An 18,197-nucleotide genomic window follows, 5' to 3' on the forward strand; every position below is an offset into this window, starting at 1 on the left:
AGCCCCCTGATTGATCACCTTGCAGAGGGTGGCCTGGGCCTTTGTCTTTGGGATGATAACGGAGCCCCCCTCCCTATTAATAGCCCCCCGGTCAGTGGCCTCGGCTTCCCTCTGTGGGGTGATCCATTGCGGAGACCCTCCCCCCACCATCGATTGCCCCGCAGAGGGTGGCCTGGGCCTCCCTCTGCAGGGTGATCACGGAGCCCCCCGATTAATCGCCCTGCTGACCGGTGGCCTGGGCCTCTCTCTGCGGGACGATTGTGGGGCGATGGCGGGCCCCCCGACCAATTGCATTGCACCTGCCTTGGCTGGCCTGGCGCCAGTGCGTGTCATACAGTGGTCGTCTGGACAATCGTTCTGCTGTTTGGCCATTAGGTCGATTTGCATATTATGCTTTTATTATTATAGATTCCAGAAATTGAACTTTCCAGAGTCAAGTTTAGATGGAATCTCAGAATAGCTGTGTATTTGATACCATAATTTATCTCTTTGTGTCTTATTTTCCCCATCTTAAAAATTAAGATAATGATAAAACCTCTCTCAAAGAGTATTAGGGAAGAATTTAATGAGATAGTTGATAGAAGATATTTAGAACATTATATATCTGCTAGTAAATTCTCTTTGAGTGTTAAATATTATTTTGCTGTTTTTTTTCTGATGATTGACTTTTGCAAAGTATAATTGCATGAGCAGAATTTATGTGTATGAATTACTTTATTTTGTATCTATATATTTTATTATGTAAGATCTGAAATAGTGAAACTTGTTTAAAGTTAGTAGAATTGTGTATCTATTTGATAATTCTATTTTAAAAGTATTTCTAATGTATACCAATTCTTCCCTCGCAACTTAATTCATTTTGTGTGTTGTTGTTTGTAAATACTACTTACTATATTGTTATTATTTCTATTTTCTTATGCAGGACTAAAAGATCTCAGATTGCTATAACTGAAGGTATATTTGAACTTCCAAATCTTACAATTCAAGCTACAAGAGCACAGACACTTTTGCTGCAAGCAATATATCAAAGTTGGTCTCATATTGGAAGTGTCAGCTCTTCAGTAGTGAATGAAGCTTTGATGAATGAAGTTTTCCAAACTATGGGTAAGAGCACAGTCTTCTTGACAAGTATATGGAAAATTCTAATTAGTTGTGACTAATATTTTATCATTCAAATCTATACTTATAACTTGCTCAACTTAAATTGTGTAGTGTATTTAGCCATTTAGTTGTGTTCCCTGCCAGCAATTTCTGGATATCTATATTATAAAAGGCCAGTGGCTGTAACGCCGTAACACTGTAACTACCAAACGATCAGTCCCCAGGAGGTGCATGGAGCACCTCTTGGTCCCTCCACCCAGCCCACGAGCTGCTTGCTGCTCACGTGGCGTGGCAGGACTCGAGGCTCATGCAGTGTGGTGGCTCGTGGCGGCGAGCTACTCGCACACTGCGGGTCTGGGGTCCTGCCGGCGTGGCGGGTCTGGGTCCCGCGCGATTTCGCGCTCTGGGTCTCTAGTATTTTATAATTGCAAGAGATTATTTTTTACCTACTCCTTGTACAATTGATGCTTTGGCCTTACATAGATAACTTTTGAGGGGATCAATCTGTATGTTTGAAATAATAAATAAATCAAGCACAAATACAATATGTTTGATTATGCTGGTAGAATGGATTAAAATACTAGTACTTGATCATAATACTTTAAGAGTTGGTAAGCAAATTATCCTTTTTGTGTGCAACATGATGTTTTGAAATGCATCGTGGAATAGTTACTATAGTCAAACTAATTAATATCTATGTCTCCTCACATAGTTACAAATCTTTTCCTGTGGTGAGAGTACCTGAAATGTACTCTTAGCAAAACCAGTATATAATACATTATTGCTGATTGTAGTCATCATGCTGTACATTAGATTTGTAGAACTCATTCATCTTACATAACTTTGTAACCTTTGACCGACATCTCTCATTTATCCCTACCACCTTGGCTCTGGTAACCATTGTTCCATGTATTTGACATTTTTAGATTCCACATATACTAGTAAAAGAGATCACATAGCATTAGTCTTGATAGCCAAAACGTGGAAACGACACAAATGTCTATAACCGATGAATGTGCAATGGAATATTATTCAGACATAAAAAGGAATGAAGTACTGAATCATGCTACAATGTGGAGAACCTTGAAAACAGCATGCTAAGAAGTAGAAGCCAGATGTAAAAAGTCACATTTTATGATTTCATTTATATGAAATGCTTAGAGCAGGCAAATCTGCAGGGACATATAGTAGATTAATGGTCCAGAGTGTGAGGAGAAAGAGGAATGGAAGTGATTGCTAATGGATATGAGTTTCTTTGGGGGTAGTGAAAATGTACTGAAATTAGATTGTGGTGGTGTTTTTATGATTGTGAATATGCTCAATTCCACTTAATTGTACGCTTTAAAAAGGGTAAATTTTATGTTATATAAATTTTGTTTCATTCAAAAAAGTTTTTGAATTGATGAATATTTAAGAAGACTAGATATGTGTTATAGTCTGAATGTTTGTTTCCACCATAATTCATCTTTTGAAAATTCTAAGGCCTAGTGTAATGGTATTAGAAAGTGGGGTCTTTGAGAGGTGATTCGATGATGGAGGGTGGAGTCCTCATGAATGAAATTAATGTTCTTCTATAAAGAGGCCAGAGAGAGCTTCCTTGTGCCTTATACCATGTAAAGACACAGAGAGAAGTCAGCAGTCTGCAACCTGGAAGAGGTTCTCACCAGAACCTGACCATGTTGGCACCCAGCCTCCATCCAGAACAGTGAGAAATAAATTTCTATTGTTTATAGGCTACCCCAGATTGTGATATTTTGTTATAGCAGTCCAAATGGACCAAGACATTGTGGTATTGCTTTTCATATGGCCATTATTTTATGTGGAGTTACTTTTTGGATAAAATCTTTTCTTTTAGATCTTTATCCACGAGGCCTACTACAGTGAGGCCTTTATTGCTGATACTATTTAGCACTGTGAATTTACCTAATTTAATTTTTTGCTCGTCAAATTTCTGTTTCCTGTAATGTTCTCTCCAGGGTTTTTATGGTTTATTGTCTCACAATAATAATCTACCTTTTTTATTTTAAAATTTTTTTGTGTCTGCAGGCCTAGCTCCACAATTTATATCAATAAGCAGGTGGTGATTTTAATTACTTTTATAATTTTCCTTTTTTTAAACCCAACTAAACCCCTATTTCCTTTTCTAAATTTATCAAGTGGACTGTGCTATTAAAAAACATTTTATTTAAAATTTCTTATTCTGAAACTATTTGCCTTAACAGAATGCAGTCACAGGTATTAAAAACAATCAAAGAAGTAACTATAAAATATGTGATTCATAACCTGAATCACATATTTGAATCACATAACCTGAATCACATATCATTGAGAAACCTAAAATGTGTAGAACTGATTTATTGCAGATTAGGGGAATTGAGGAAAGTGGAATGCTGTTAGGATGTTTTCACCTCTGCCGAGGAAGTTTATTTTTATCAAATAAAGCAGCTGTAAAATTTGTAATAGATGAATTAAAAGGATCAGCTAAAATAATTTTAATAAGCCATATTTCCAAATGCCCAGTTATCTTGTTTTTCTTTTGCTAGCCAAAGTCTTATTTTGTTCATTTTATTCTTGATGTTGTGTTTGTAGTATTGTCTCCAAAATTTCTACCTTATTAAGATCTAGGAAATATATATTTAAGGTGTAAGGTTTAGCATTTTATTATCTTGCATCTATGGGCTATTAATAGACAATACTCAGCACTGTTAAACTTTGTTTAATATGTTTGGTTTAAGCATGTGATCCTTTGCTTTACATTATAGCTAGTTCTCATTTACTACATTAATTAAGTGATTATGTAGGCTGTGTACATTCTTGAGTCTTTCAGACTTATATTCTGATAATGTGTGGAAGAAGAACCATTGTTCTTCTGTTCTAAAGTTGACTATAAGCCAAATACTAGTACTTCTCTTCAATGTTCCTGCCTCAACTTCTATAATAATTTGTGTCTCTAGCCTACCTTCCTACATCTTGCTCTCTTACTACTAACCCACAACATCCAGTGTTTTTTCCTATTCTTCACTCTAGTGGCTTTTCTCTCTGTCCTTATTGAATATAATTCTATTTTGATAATACTCTCCTACATTATTCTTTGTCCTTTGATAATGAGTGCTTTACCACAAGTTAAAATCAGTCTTTTCCTTTGGATTTAACACTATACTTGTCTTCTTGATCATCAAAAAACTGCATTTTTCCACATTCATGTCTTTGCCTACCCTCCCCCTCTCCGCCTTTTCCCTCTCAAACCAGAAATGTCTTACCTTGGTTTCTCTCCATCTTCTCATTCTTTTTGTACTCTCTGAAAACAGCTTTATTGAGCTATAATTCACATACCATACATTCACCCTTTTAAGTATACAGTATTAAGCGTATAGTGTATTCAGAGTTCTGTGTCCATCACCACAGTCTTATTTTAGAGTCTTGTCATTACCCTAAAAAGTCCCACATTCTTTAGCCATCACTCCTGAGCCATTTATGCTCCAGCCCTAGTCAACACTAATCTTTTTTTGTCACCATGGATTTGCCTATTCTGGACACTCAAATACAGTCTTTGTGACTAAATTCTTTCACTTAGTGTACTGTTTTAGAAGTTTGTCCATTGTAGCTTGTATCCATATTTCATTTCTCTTTTTGTCGAGTAATATTCCATTGTGTGTATATACCACGTTTTGTTCATCCACTCATCAGATGGTGGACATATGGATTATTTGTACTTTTGACAGTTATGAATATTGTTGCTACCAACATTCATCTACAAGTTTTTGTGTGGACATATACTCATGTTCGTATTTCTCATGGATGTATATCTGGGTGTAGAATTGTGGGGCCATATGGTAACTCTGTATTTAACTTTTTGAAAAATTGCCAGACTGTTTATACCATTGTATATTCCCACCTGTGCTGTATGAGAGTTCCAGTTTTCCCACATCCTCACCATACTTTTATTACCTTTCTTTTGGTTGTAGCCATCTGGGTATGAAGGAAGTAGTGTCTCATTGTGGTTTGGATTTGTATTTCCCTCATGGCTAATGAGGTTGAGGATCTTTTCCTATGCTTACTGACTATATATTTTTGTGTGGAGAAATGTCTACTAAGGTCTTTGTTTACTTGGCCTATGTATCCTTTTGTTTTAAGTTGCACAATTGTTTATATTCGAATACAAGTCTCTTATCAGATATATGGTTTATAAACATTTTCTGCAGTCTTGTGGTTTGTCTTTTCACTTTCCTGATGATCACACCTTCTGTCTAAATTTTCTCTCATTTGTACCCTCAAGTACATCTTTACATTGGACCTTGTTATCATTTAGAATTGGTTTGTTTCTTTTTTGTTGTTGATCCTACTTCTTGGTCTTTATCATTATATTCTTTCAAACTTTTTTTTATCACAGAATCCTACCTATACTTATTACTCAGCTTGATTCCCATGGCCAACAGTTTTAGTGATGGTAACCGTCTAGATTCATTTCTTCTCTTTTTATCTTTGCTTTCTCCATGCCTATTCCTATTCTTCAACATGTTCTGCTTGCAGTAAGAAATTTTTGTATGTGCTTCATCTACCACCACCAAAACAACACTATTATCTGAATTTTTAATAGTTTTTGGCATTTTCAGAAAAGTTCACTTATAATTGAATTTCTATTTCCCATTTTATTAATTGCAGACTGGGGTTTGAAATAAACTTTGTTGGTTACTACTAAGAGCTTGAAAAGAATCAAGTAGGATCAAATAGAATGCATATAATGTAGTAAGAGAAACTTCTATTATGTTTATTATATTTATAAACAGGAAAGATGTACTTTATTAGTACATGCAATTATTGCTCTATTTTTGTGTGTGTGTGTGTGTGTGTGTGTGTGTGTGTGTGTGTGTGTGTGTGAGAACAGGCATTAAAATCTTTTGTGACTCCTTCTTAAAATTCGGGTTTTAGAAAGAGGATAGGAGTGAGAAATGCCTGAATAACAAAAAGGAGAAAAACTCGTATCTTTTCAATGAAAGAACTACAATAATTTGATAACAATCAATTATATGCTTTTCAGATTTTAAAATTCCTTAGTAAGAAAATGTAGTACAGACATATCTCATTTTATTGCTTTTCACTTTAGAGATACTATTTTTTCACTTATTGAAAGTTTGTGGCAACCCTGTGTCCAGAAAATCTTGTTGGTGCCATTTTTCTAACAGCATTTGCTCACTTCTTATCTCTGTGTCTCGTTTTGATAATTCTTACAATATTTCAAACTTGTTCATTATTACTATAATTGTTATGATGATGTATGATCAGTGATCTTTGATGTTACTATTTTAATTCTTTTGGGGCACCCTGAACCACACCTGTATAAAGAGGGCGAACTTAATAAGTGTTGTGTGTGTTCTGACTGCTGGATTGACCAGCCGTTCTCCTGTCTCTCTCCCTCTCCTCCCTGTTCCCTGAGACACGATAATATTGAAATTAGGCCAATTAATAACCCTACAGGGCCTCTAAGTGTCCAAGTGAAAGGAAGGGTTGCATGCCTCTCATTTTAAATAAAAACCTTGATATTATTAAGCTTAGGGAGGAAGGCATGTAGAAAGCCCAGATAGGTGAAAAGCTAGGCCTCTTGCTCCAAGTAGCCAAGCTGTGAATGCAAAGGAAAAGTTCGTGAAGAACATTAAAAGTGCTACTCCACTGAACACACGAATGATAAGAAAGTAAAGCAGCTTATTGCTGATGTGGAGAAAGTTTTATTGGTCTGCACAGATAAAGCCAGTGCAACATTCCCTTAGCTAAAACTGAGTCCAGAGCAAGGCCCACTCTGCTCTTCAATTTTATGAAGGTTGAAAGAGATAAGGAAGCTGCAGAAGAAAAATTTGAAGCTAGCAGAAGTTGATTCATGAGGTTTAAAAATGGAAAGGGGCCATCTCCATAAAATATAAAAGTGCCAAGGAAAGCAACAAGTGCTGATGTAAAGCTGTAAGTTATCCAGAAGATCTAGCTAAGGTAAATAATGAAGATGGCTACACTAAACAACAGATTTTCAATGTAGATGAAATAGTCTTTTATTGCAAGAAGATGCCATCTAGGACTTTGAAAGTTAGAGAGGAGAGGTCAATGCCTGGCTTCAAAGAATAGGTAGACTTTCTTGCTGGGACTAACTATAGCTGATGACTTAAGTTGAAGCTAGTGCTCATTTAGCATTCTAAAAATTCAGGGCCCTTAAGAATTACACTAAATCTACTCTGCCCGTGCTCTCTAAATGGAACAACAAAGCCTGGATGATAGCACATCTGTTTACAACATGGTTTACTGAATATTTTAAGCCTATTGTTGAGATCTGTTCAGAAAAAAGATTCCTTTCAAAATATTACTGCTCATTGATAATGCATTTGGTCACCCAAGAGCTCTGATGGAGATGTACAAGAATAATGTTGTGTTCATGCCTGCTAACATAACATCCATTTTTCAGGCTACAGATAAAGGAATAATTTCAACTTTCAATTCTTATTTAACAAATACACGTTGTAAGGCTATAGCTGCTGTCGATAGTGATTCCTCTGATGGATCTGGGCAAAGTAAATTGAAAACTTACTGGAAAGGATTTACTATTCTAAATGCCGTTAAGAACAGTCATGGTTCATGGGAAGACAACAAAATAACATCATTAACAGAGTGTGGATGAAGTTGATTCCAACCCTCATGGATGACTTTCAGGGGTTAAAGACTTCAGTGGAGGAAGTAACTGCAGATGTAGAAATAGCAAGAGAACTAGAATTATAATGTGACTGAATTGCTGCAATCTCATGATCAAACTTTAACAGATGAGGAATTGCGTCTTAATAATGCACAAAGAAAGTGTTTTCTTGAGGAATCTACTCTTAGTAAAGTTGCTGTGAAGATTCTTGAAAGGACAACAAAGAATTTTGAATATTATATAAACTTAGTTGATAAACCAGTAGCATGTTTTGAGAAGATTCACTTAAATTTTGAAAGAATTACTGTGGGTAAAATGCTATCAAACATCAAGCATCACATGCTACAGAGAAGTCGTTCGTGAAAGAAAGAATCAATCTATTGGGCAGACTTTATTGTCGTCTTATTTTAAGAAATTGCCACAGTCACTTCAACCTTTAGCAACCATTACCCTGATCAGTCAGCAGGCATTGACATTAAGGTAAGATCTTCCACCAGCAAAAAGAGTATAATTCGCTGCAGGTTTAGATGATGTGTTAGCATTGTTTAGCAGTGTAGTATTTTTAAATTAAGATCTGTTTATTTTTTAAGACATAATGCTATTGCACAATTAAAAGACTATAATATAGTAAGAACATAATAACTTTTATGTGCCCTGGGAAACCAAAAAATTTATGTGATTTGCTTTATTGCTATATTTGCTTTATTGTGGTAGTCTGGAACCTAACTTGCAATATCTCTGAGGTATGCTTGTATTGCTTTTTATACCATTTAAGAAGAAATGGCAAGAGGAACAGCACAGGATTATGGGCAGTATACATGTACATGTAAAGTGTTAGACATTTCTGGAGCATTTTAAATGTGAAAAATGTTTATTTTGAAATCTTGATATGTAAGAAAACTTGATTATTGATTCCATGGTTATAATAACACAGCACTCTTAGCGAAGGGTAACCAAATTAGGTTGTGGAATAATATAAATAATTTTATTAACTCAAAGGAAATAAATTAATTTGATAGTTAAGTTTTATATGTGTCCCATTTATTCTGCATTCTTACATAAAGAACCAAACTACAGAAAAATTTTTTATTCTTTGATTACAGGTACAAAATTTTTTACTATTTTATTAACTTGATTATTAAAAAACTACTTATTTAACATTATTTTTTTCCTTTTAATAACTGAACAGGTCTGTATAAGTAGAATCAAGTAACATTAGGTTGTTGCATTTTATTGAGTCATAAAAAAGAATTTGCAAAAACTTTGTGCTTCAGTCTTCTCATCATACATGTTGGATTAGTAATGGTGCTTCAGATATATGATATCAAATATAATTTCGATCATCAAAACTAAAACATGCCTTTAGGAAGAAAATATGTTTTCTTTAACAAATCCTATATCGTTATACATCAAAAAAACAAGAGATAATTTTTATTGAATCACTTTTTTAGTTTCTTTTTTGTGAATATGTTTATGTAAGAGGCTTTAAGTAAATATTTATCTGAATATTGAGTTATTCTTTAAAGCTCCAATGATTCATTTTTCTTCATCAGTTCTTACAAAAATCAGGATAAAATTAGAAGATATTAAAATAAATGATAAAAAAGTTCTATGCTAATTTAGCTGTTTAATTTTTTGCATTTAATTTTATTAACCTGCATGCTACATATAGATGTTTGTGTAGTGAATGTCTTATTCTCACTGTCAGGTAATAAGAATATTTTCAATTTTCAGTTATTGAAATTTAGGAGAGGCCAGAAATTGAGTAAGAAATTAGAAATTAAGTAATAAAAGAATAGCAAATACAGGAAACTTAATTAAATAAAGAATAAAGTAGAAGTTTGAACTGAATATGTATTATTAGTTGGGATTATTGAATTACATATTTTTGCTGTTCATGTTTTTGATGGCACTAAAATTATAGAAATTCTAATCCTTATTTATTTTTCCAGAAGATAAAATACAAAGTCAGAGATGATTTTTGTTTTCTCAGGAAAACAAGGACTTGCTACCACTTTTTCCTTATTCAGGTAGTTCGTTGTTTTGTTGATAGCCTAGTTCCATTAATCTGATGTTTGCAGGGAAAGTACTAACACACTTCAAAATCTGTGCTAAAGGTGATCATATGGACATTTGAATCCCTCATTTAAGTGATGTCTTAATGCTAAAATAAAAATCGACTTTCCAGAAAGTAACTGTAAAAGTATTTTTATGCAAGATTTCATGTGGGATACCTTAATGGTTGAATAATAAATTTTACCTCATAAAAATGAAATTCAATAATACAGTAGCTTTCTCAGCTCAGTAGCATCTGGTCTATTCTCATGAGAGCCAATATTTTCCAACTCATTAGGATCATGTCGTTCTGTATGTCGTCAACATTGACTTAGCCAAGCTACCTTTACTTACATAACCGCCAAACTATTAAATAGGTCTCTTGTGGAGTGAAGTCAAATATTCCTCTTACTTTACTTCTGCCTTAGAAGAGGGGAAGAAAATGTACATACTGTAACATTTAAACATCTGGTCTAAAACCACATCAGTGTAACTCTGAGCAAAGTTACGGATTCAGTATTCTTCCCAGGTGTGCATATAAAAAAGGTTTTGGAGTTGTTGACTAGTTCTTTAACCCTGTAGGAAAAAGACTGAGGCATAGTGATATACTTTTTCTGTTCCCCCTTTTCAGTTTTATCCCATCTGAAAAACATCTCCAATAAGTTCTAAAATATACCTCCAAGTGGTTCTAGAATACATATATTTGAGCTGTTAAAAATTTTTCTTTCCAGATAGAGGCATTGACTATAAATTTATCCTTGTCTAAAAATAAAGAGTTGAGTTAGATTTGCATTAAGAACTACTAGTAAAATTATATCCTTGTTGTTTAAATTATAGTAAAATGATATTACTTTTAGGAATCTTGTGACTTTTAAAGTGCCCCTATATAAATTTTGCATGATATGAATGTTTATTGAATTTAAAGATTCCTTTTTCCTTCATGTAGTTATTGAGATTATATACAGTATATTTGACAATTACTAAGAAATAACCACATACATAATTATTTTTCTATGAGTATAGTTTAGAGAATTAAGAATGTGCTTAATGCTTTTTGAATATGAACACAGTCATGAATAATAAATCAGATGGACTAGTTCTATGTGTAAGTGAATAAAGAGAAGAGGGCAGATGAATGTTCCGCCAGAATCCTGTTTCCTTTATTGAACCTCACTTGTACACATGTATTTTGGGAGTCAGCATTCTTTATCCTATGAGTAATTTTCCAAAACAGAGTACTTTATTTTATACCAGAAATTTTCTGCTCCTCACTTCTAATGCTTCCATCACATAATTCTGTTTATTGTCCCCAGTGTTCTGAAACTTACACCCCATTGAGCTATGTTCTCTTGGGGTACACTTCTATAGCACTACACATTATTGTTAATGTTTCTGTCTTGGCCACCATTTGATTTAACTGAGCATATCTCAAGTTGAGATTGTACTGTTTTTGTGTACATACATTATATGCTTACATTTTAGTGCTGTCATGTTAGACATAGAGTATTTCTGAAACTGCTTGGAAATTGAATGTCTGGTAGTGGAAAATAAACTTACATGTTACAAGTGCTTAAAAAACAAAATTTAATGCGTAACTATCTTTCCTATAGGGATAACATTATTTATTTATTTATTTATTGATTGATTGATTGTAGGAAAATATGTGGGAACTTCTTGGGTGACCAAGTAACTAAGGGGCAGGGGTGATTCTTGGTTATAGGAGCTTATCAGCTAGACACCTTCATTTCCCACAAGTCCATAAATTCTTACCCTTACTCTCATTTTGTTATCTTGATTATAAAATGGGAAAGCCATTGCTACAGAGCGAATTACATGACCACCTTTAGTTAGCAGATACAAAAAGGACTAACTTTGCCATATAAAAGGTAATTTTAGAGATATCCTCCTATAATGTGTAAAAGTTCAGATTGTATGAAAGGTATAGGACCTCTCTGTTAATATGCTAGTGTAGCAGATTTTTCATTTATGTTTTATTGAGATATAATTGACATGCAGCACTGTATAAGTTTAAGGTATACAGTATAATGACTTACATACATTGAAAAATGATTACCACAATAAGTTTAGTTAATATCCATTGCTTCCAATTGATACAAAAAAAGAAAATCTACCCTTGTGATGAGAACTTTTAGGATTTACTCTCTTGGGCAAATACACCATACAGAAATGTTAACTTTCATCATCACGTTGTACATTATATTCCCAATACTGTTTATCATGTAATTGGAATTTTATACCTTTTGACCATCATCTAATTCTCCTAATCCTCATAACCTACCTCTGGTAACCACAAATCAATGCAGCTGGCCTTGAGGTCAGCCATTCGGTTGTCGGTCTGTTTTTTTTTGCTTTTCTGGGCCTGGAGCTGAAATACAACTGAGGCTTAGATGTTATTTCTAGGGAGGAAGATCAGTAAGTCCAAACCACCTGACAAGTGATATGCTAGGGGAGGAAAGGTCACCCTGGGGGGCAGAGTCTCACCCTGCAATTGTGCCTTGCTAGCTACCTGTGGCTTTTCCATCTGGTGACCTTCTCTGCTCTGCTCATGTCTGTCTGTCTGCCCATCACAGTCATGTTCATTGCAGCAGCATTTGTTTATTTCTTACTTTGTTACTTGTGTTTTAGGTGTCATATCCAAAAAACCATTGCCAAGACCCAATGTCAAGGATCTTCCCTCTCAACTCCCATGTTTTCTTTTAGGAGTTTTATGGTTTCAGGTCTTTCATTTAAGCCTTTAATCCATTTTGAGTTAATTTTGCTGAATGGTGTAAGATAGGAGTCTAGTTTCATTCTTTTATATGTGAATATCTGATTTTCCCAGCATCATTTATTGAAGAGAATATCTTTTTCCATTGAGTATTTTTGGTCCTTTTGTTAAATATTAGTTGACTATATATGCTTGGGTGTTATTTCTTGGCTCTTGATTCTGTTCCATTGTCTGTGTGTCAATTTAAAATTTTTTTTATTGATTTCAGAGAGGAAGGGAGAGGGGGAGAGAGATAGAAACATCAATGATGGGAGAGACTCATTGATTGCCCTACCCTGGGGATCAAGCCCGAAACCCAGGCATATGCCCTGACTGGGAATTGAACTGTGACCTCCTGGATCATAGATCACTGCTCAACCACTGAGCCATGCCAGCTGGGCTGTGTGTGTATTTGGTTACATAAACTTTAGGATTTTCCCCCTACGTTTGTAAAAGAAAAACCATTGAGATCTTCATAGAGAATACATTGAGCCCCCCAGCCTGGCCTGCGCCCTCGGGGGGATGTCCCACTTGCTGTTTGTGGGAGGTGACAGGTGGGGCGCTCGCTGGCCTAGCCCCGCCCCTGATTGCTGCAGGTGCTGGTCACCTCCCTCTGGGGGGGGGGGGGGGGGAGGGGGAGGCAGATGCTCCTGTGTTGAGCGTCTGCCCCCTGGTGGTCAGTGTGTGTCATAGCACAAGTCTTTCTGCCATTCGTTCTGCTGTTCGGTCGATTTGCATATTAGGGTTTTATTATATAGGATGATATTGTATTGGTTTGGGTTCTTTTGTAAATGGGATTTTCTTCATTATTCTTTCAGATAATTTCTCATTAGTACATGGAAATGCTACTGATTCTTTAATGTTAATTTTGTTTCCTCCAACTTTACTGAATTCATTGATTAGATATAAAAGGTTTTGTTGGAGTCTTTAGGATTTTCTTTTTATGAAATGTCATCTGTAAATAGAAACAATTTGAGGTCTTTCTGATTCTGATGCCTTTAAAATTTTTTCCCCCCTTTTAAATTAAAATTATTGGCATTGACATTGGTTCTGATATCTTTTGTCTCTTTTTCTTGTCTGATTGCTCCAGCTAGGCCTACAGTATTATGTTGAAAAGAAGTGGTGAGAGTGGGCACCTTTTCTTCTTCCTGATCTTAGAGAAAAAGCTTTTCACCATTGTGTTTGATGTTAGCTGTGGGCTTGTCATATATGGCCTTTATTATGTTGAGGTATGTTCCTTCTATACCTAATTTGTTAACAATGTTTACATGAATGGATGTTGAGTTTTGTAAAATGCTTTTTTCTGTGTTTATTGAGGTGATCATATGATTTTTTTTCATTCTATTAATATGAAGTACCACATTTATTGATTTGCATCTTTTGAATCACTCTTTTATCCCAGGGATAAATCCCACTTGATCATGGTGAATGATCCTTTTAATGTGCTTCTGAATTTGGTTTGCTAATATTTTATTGAGAATGCTAGAGGCCCAGTGCACGAAATTCATGCAAGGGTAAGGTCCCTAGGCCTGGCCAGAAATCAGGGCTAATCTGTGGGGCAACTGGCGAGGTGATCAGGGTGCCCCCACTAGCACCCACCTTGGCTGGCCTGGGGCCTGCGGGCTAGGGGCAGCTCCTGTGTTGAGCGTCTGCCCCCTTGTGGTCAGTTCGTGTCATAGGGACCAGTCATTCCACCTTTCAGTCAATTTGCATATTAGGCGTTTATTATGTAGGATTTGCATCTGTATTCATCTGGCCTATTGGTCTGTAATTTCCTTTTTTGTAGTGTCCTTATCTGGCTTTAGTATGAGGTTTATGCTGGCCTTGGAAAATGAGTTTGGGAGTCTTCCCTCCTCCGATTTTTTTTGGAAGAGTTTGATTACCCTGCTTTGAGCCCTGGGGCCTGACTAGTCAGAACTTGCTTTTCACTGATGGACAGACCAACAAACAAATGAATGGATGAATGGATAGTGGTAGATGCACAATGATATACACACACATGCACACAAACTGCTGTGGAAGTATTTTAGTGAGCATGACAGCCTGCAGCAGGAGCATATGTGTGTCTATAGGGACACAATCTTTACATTTCAAAGTTTGGAAATAGTCAAGAGAAAATGCCATGGAAGCAATGACAATAAAGACAGCCACCTTTGGATTCTGAATCTCAGCATGTGAGAAGGGTTGTGCTTCAAGGGTCTGATGAGTTATTTGTTAGGACCTTGGTTCAATAAAGCACTGAACAGGTTGAGTCATCAGCATTGTGTTCTGTGGGGCCTCTTGGCAAGACCCTGACAGACGCTGATGGTGGGACTGGGACCAGAGCCAGTCAGCAGTTTGGGGTTGAAAGGATTTTGGGGAGGTGGCCTCATGTTCCCTTCTTCCTTTTCCCTGGAAACACTTGATCTCTTGGACGGTGCTCCTGTCAAGGCTGGATTTAGCTTCCCCCTTTTCCTCATCTGGCTCCTCAGGCACTTCTGGGCTCAGCATTTCTAAACTCTGTACCAAGAAGACAAGAGTGATCCCATAACTCCTGTCATGAATTACCAGGGGCTCCCTGTTGCCTTTAGGATAAACTAAGAGTCCTGGCAGGACCCTAAACTTTAGGATGTGAGTCTCACAGCTTCATTTCTCCCTCATTTCTTACCTCTGGCTGAATCAAATCCCTCTTACCAAGTTCATCACATTTTCTTGCACTTGCCAGAAAGAAAAAAATCTCTGATTGATTACCTCCTTCCTATTTGAATGTAATATTAATATTTAGTATTAGTATTTCCTATGCAAATACTTCTCTCATTCACACAAGCAGATTACTTTCTCCTTTGTGGTATTGTGATTAATATATCAGCTCGCTTCAACAGATATTTAGAACCTAGTAATGGCTAGATTTGGACCCAGTTTATAAAGAATTTTCAGTCTATGTGGGAAAAATAATATTTAATCTTTGATTATATACATCATTCTATATTGTAGTTACTGTTTTACTGAGGGTTTCTGACAAAATCTAGTGTGCATATTGTTTAGACTCACATCTTATGAAGTATCTTTCAGTTATTACTACTTAATCATGATAACTGGATTAAAATTTATTGCAAATATTCAGTGAAAGTAAATATCATAGGCCATTAGTTTTAATAGTCAAATGCAATAACTAACTCCTGATTTTAATGTCAAAAGTAAATTGTTCTCTGACAAAATTTTTTATTAGTGAGTAATTAGAAACAGCTTTATTCACTAACTTACTAAAATTTAATTGAGCATGAGGAAAAACAGAAAATTTCATGTGATGTGAGGTTAATATTATATATAAATTGGAAAACAGAACTTATCAGTAAAATAACTACTGATTTCTTTCCTACCTGACTTGACCTGCTTTTGTGTTGTTTTCTCATAAGTAGCAGTGACTCTTTAGTAATTTTTCATCTCTCAAGGGCCTGCTTGATATTCCACACCCACTTTACTCTTCCCTACAGCTAGAACACATGATCTCTGCCCGTTTTTATCAGCCCTGCTTCAGGGTCTGGGTCTGACCTGTCATTAATCTGGGGATGATTTAAGAAATACACATCCAGGTGACTCAGGGACATTTGCTCCCTTTTGTAGTTAATCCTGCTTTGACCATGTGCCTTAGCTCTACTGATTGAAATTAGTTTTGAGTTGACCATGCTGTTATGTTGAACTCCCATTTCAGTTGCTGGATGTCTAATTGTGTTTCCCTTTCCAGATTGCTGTAGATTCTGGAGGCTTTTTGTTATTGTTAGCCCTGTGGATGTAGTATTTTCCACTGTTTCCAGAAATATAAAGGCATCTATCTGTTGACTACCCATCTTACTGTGTGTGTGTGTGTGTGTGTGTGTGTGTGTGTGTGTGTTTTAAGGTAATTATTGGTTATACTAGAAGCTCGGTGTACGAAAATTCATGCCCTTGAAGGGTCCCTCAGCCGGGCCTGCACCCTCTTGCAGTCTGGGAGCCCTCAGGGGATGTCCAACTGATGGCTTAGGCCCGCTCCCTGCCCCACCCCCCCGTTGCCCCACTGCTGCTAGTGGCCTCCCTCTGCGGGAGGTGACCCCAGCAGGCCTATCTGGGGACAGCGCTGGGCAGCCCTGCCCCAAATCGCCCTGCCACTGCCCATGGCCTCCCTCTGCGGGAGGCGACCAGGCGGGCGATCAAGGGATGGTGCTGGCCCCCCCGCACCCTATTGCCGAACCCTCCCTCTGCCCCCTCCCTCTGCTTGCTGGCACGTGCATTGGGTGGCCTGGCACTGCCTGCTCGCCGCCTCGCCCCCTGCCGAATGGTCATTCAGGCGTTTGGTCGATTTGCATGTTATGCTTTTATTATATAGGATTATATTTGCCTGCTAGGATACCTATTGCATTATTTCTTGTTGGACAGGTATCTGATCTGACAACTGATCTCAGCTTTTGCATTTTCTCTCATTCCATAAATCAAGGGTTGGAAAATCTGGCTCACTGCTTGTTTTTGTAAATAAAATTTTATTGGAACGTAACCATACTTGTTCCTTTAAATATTGTCTGTGGCTGCTTTTGTCCTACATTGACAGGGTTGAATAGTTATAAGAGAGAGTATATGGCCCACAAATGCAAAAAACACATACTTTCTGGCTGTTTACCAGAAAAGATTTTCTGACCTCTGGTATATAATAGCTCTTCCTTATTCAAGGTTTTGCTTTCCACAGTTCAGTTATCCACAGTCAGCTGTGGTTCGAAAGTACTGAAGGGGAAAATTCCAGAAATAAACAATTCGTAAGTTTTAAATTGCACACTGTTCTGACTAGTGATGAAATCTTGTGCCTTTGCACTCAGTCCTGCCCCATGAATCATCCCTTTGTCCAGTATATTCATGCTGGGTTTGCCACTTGCCTTCTAGTCACTTAGTAGCTGTCTGGGTTATCAGATTGACTATCAAGGTAGTACTGTGCTGCTACCCTTATTTCACTTAATAGTGGACCTAAACTACAAGAGTAGTGATGCTGGCACTTCAGGGTTGCCAAAGATAAGCTATAAAGTGCTTTCTTAAATGAAAAGTTGAATACAATACAATAAGATATTTTTGACAGAAAGACCACATTCACACAACTTATATTACAGTATATTCTTATAGTTGCTTTCCCTCGGCCTAGCCTGTGGTTTTCCAACATCCCCCATGGGGTCCTGGATTGCGAGAGGGTGCAGGCCAGGCTGAGGGACCACACCAGGGCACTATCGGGGCCTGGGAGGGACCATGAGAGGGCTTCAGGGTGTGTCTGGTCTGTCTCGCCCAGTCCTATAGGCTGGACCTCAGCAGCAAGCTAACCTACTGGTCAGAGTGTCTGCCCCCTGGTGGTCAGTGTGTGCGTCATAGCGACTGGTTGAACGAGTGGTCGGACACTTAGCACATTAGGCTTTTATTATATAGGACCCCAGTCCTAGCTGGACCTCAGCAGCAAGCTAACCTACTGGTCAGAGTGTCTGCCCCCTGGTGGTCAGTGTGTGCGTCATAGCGACTGGTGGTTCGAGTGGTCGGACACTTAGCACATTAGGCTTTTATTATATAGGACTAGAGGCCCTGTGCACAAAAATTTGTGCACTCGGGGGGGGGGGGGAG

The 18,197-nt window shown here is 37.0% G+C and overlaps 1 protein-coding gene across 14 annotated transcripts in view; it reads left to right on the top strand.

The window, feature by feature from the left end:
• The window catches only part of VPS13B (vacuolar protein sorting 13 homolog B (yeast)), a 631,834-nt gene that overhangs the window by 82,559 nt on the left and 531,078 nt on the right, over nt 1-18,197 (top strand). For all 14 annotated transcript variants that reach the window (XR_001364589.1, XR_001364591.1, XM_014550214.1 and 11 more), the window contains exon 16: nt 923-1,104. Coding sequence is in view for 12 of the 14 variants with exons in the window: in XM_014550214.1 (XP_014405700.1) it covers nt 923-1,104 (182 nt within the window). In the remaining 2 variants the exon portion in view is untranslated. The remainder of the gene's footprint in view (nt 1-922; nt 1,105-18,197) is intronic.

The sequence above is a fragment of the Myotis brandtii genome, unplaced genomic scaffold (assembly GCF_000412655.1).
Source record: "Myotis brandtii unplaced genomic scaffold, ASM41265v1 scaffold59, whole genome shotgun sequence".
Classification (NCBI taxonomy): Eukaryota; Metazoa; Chordata; class Mammalia; order Chiroptera; family Vespertilionidae; genus Myotis; species Myotis brandtii.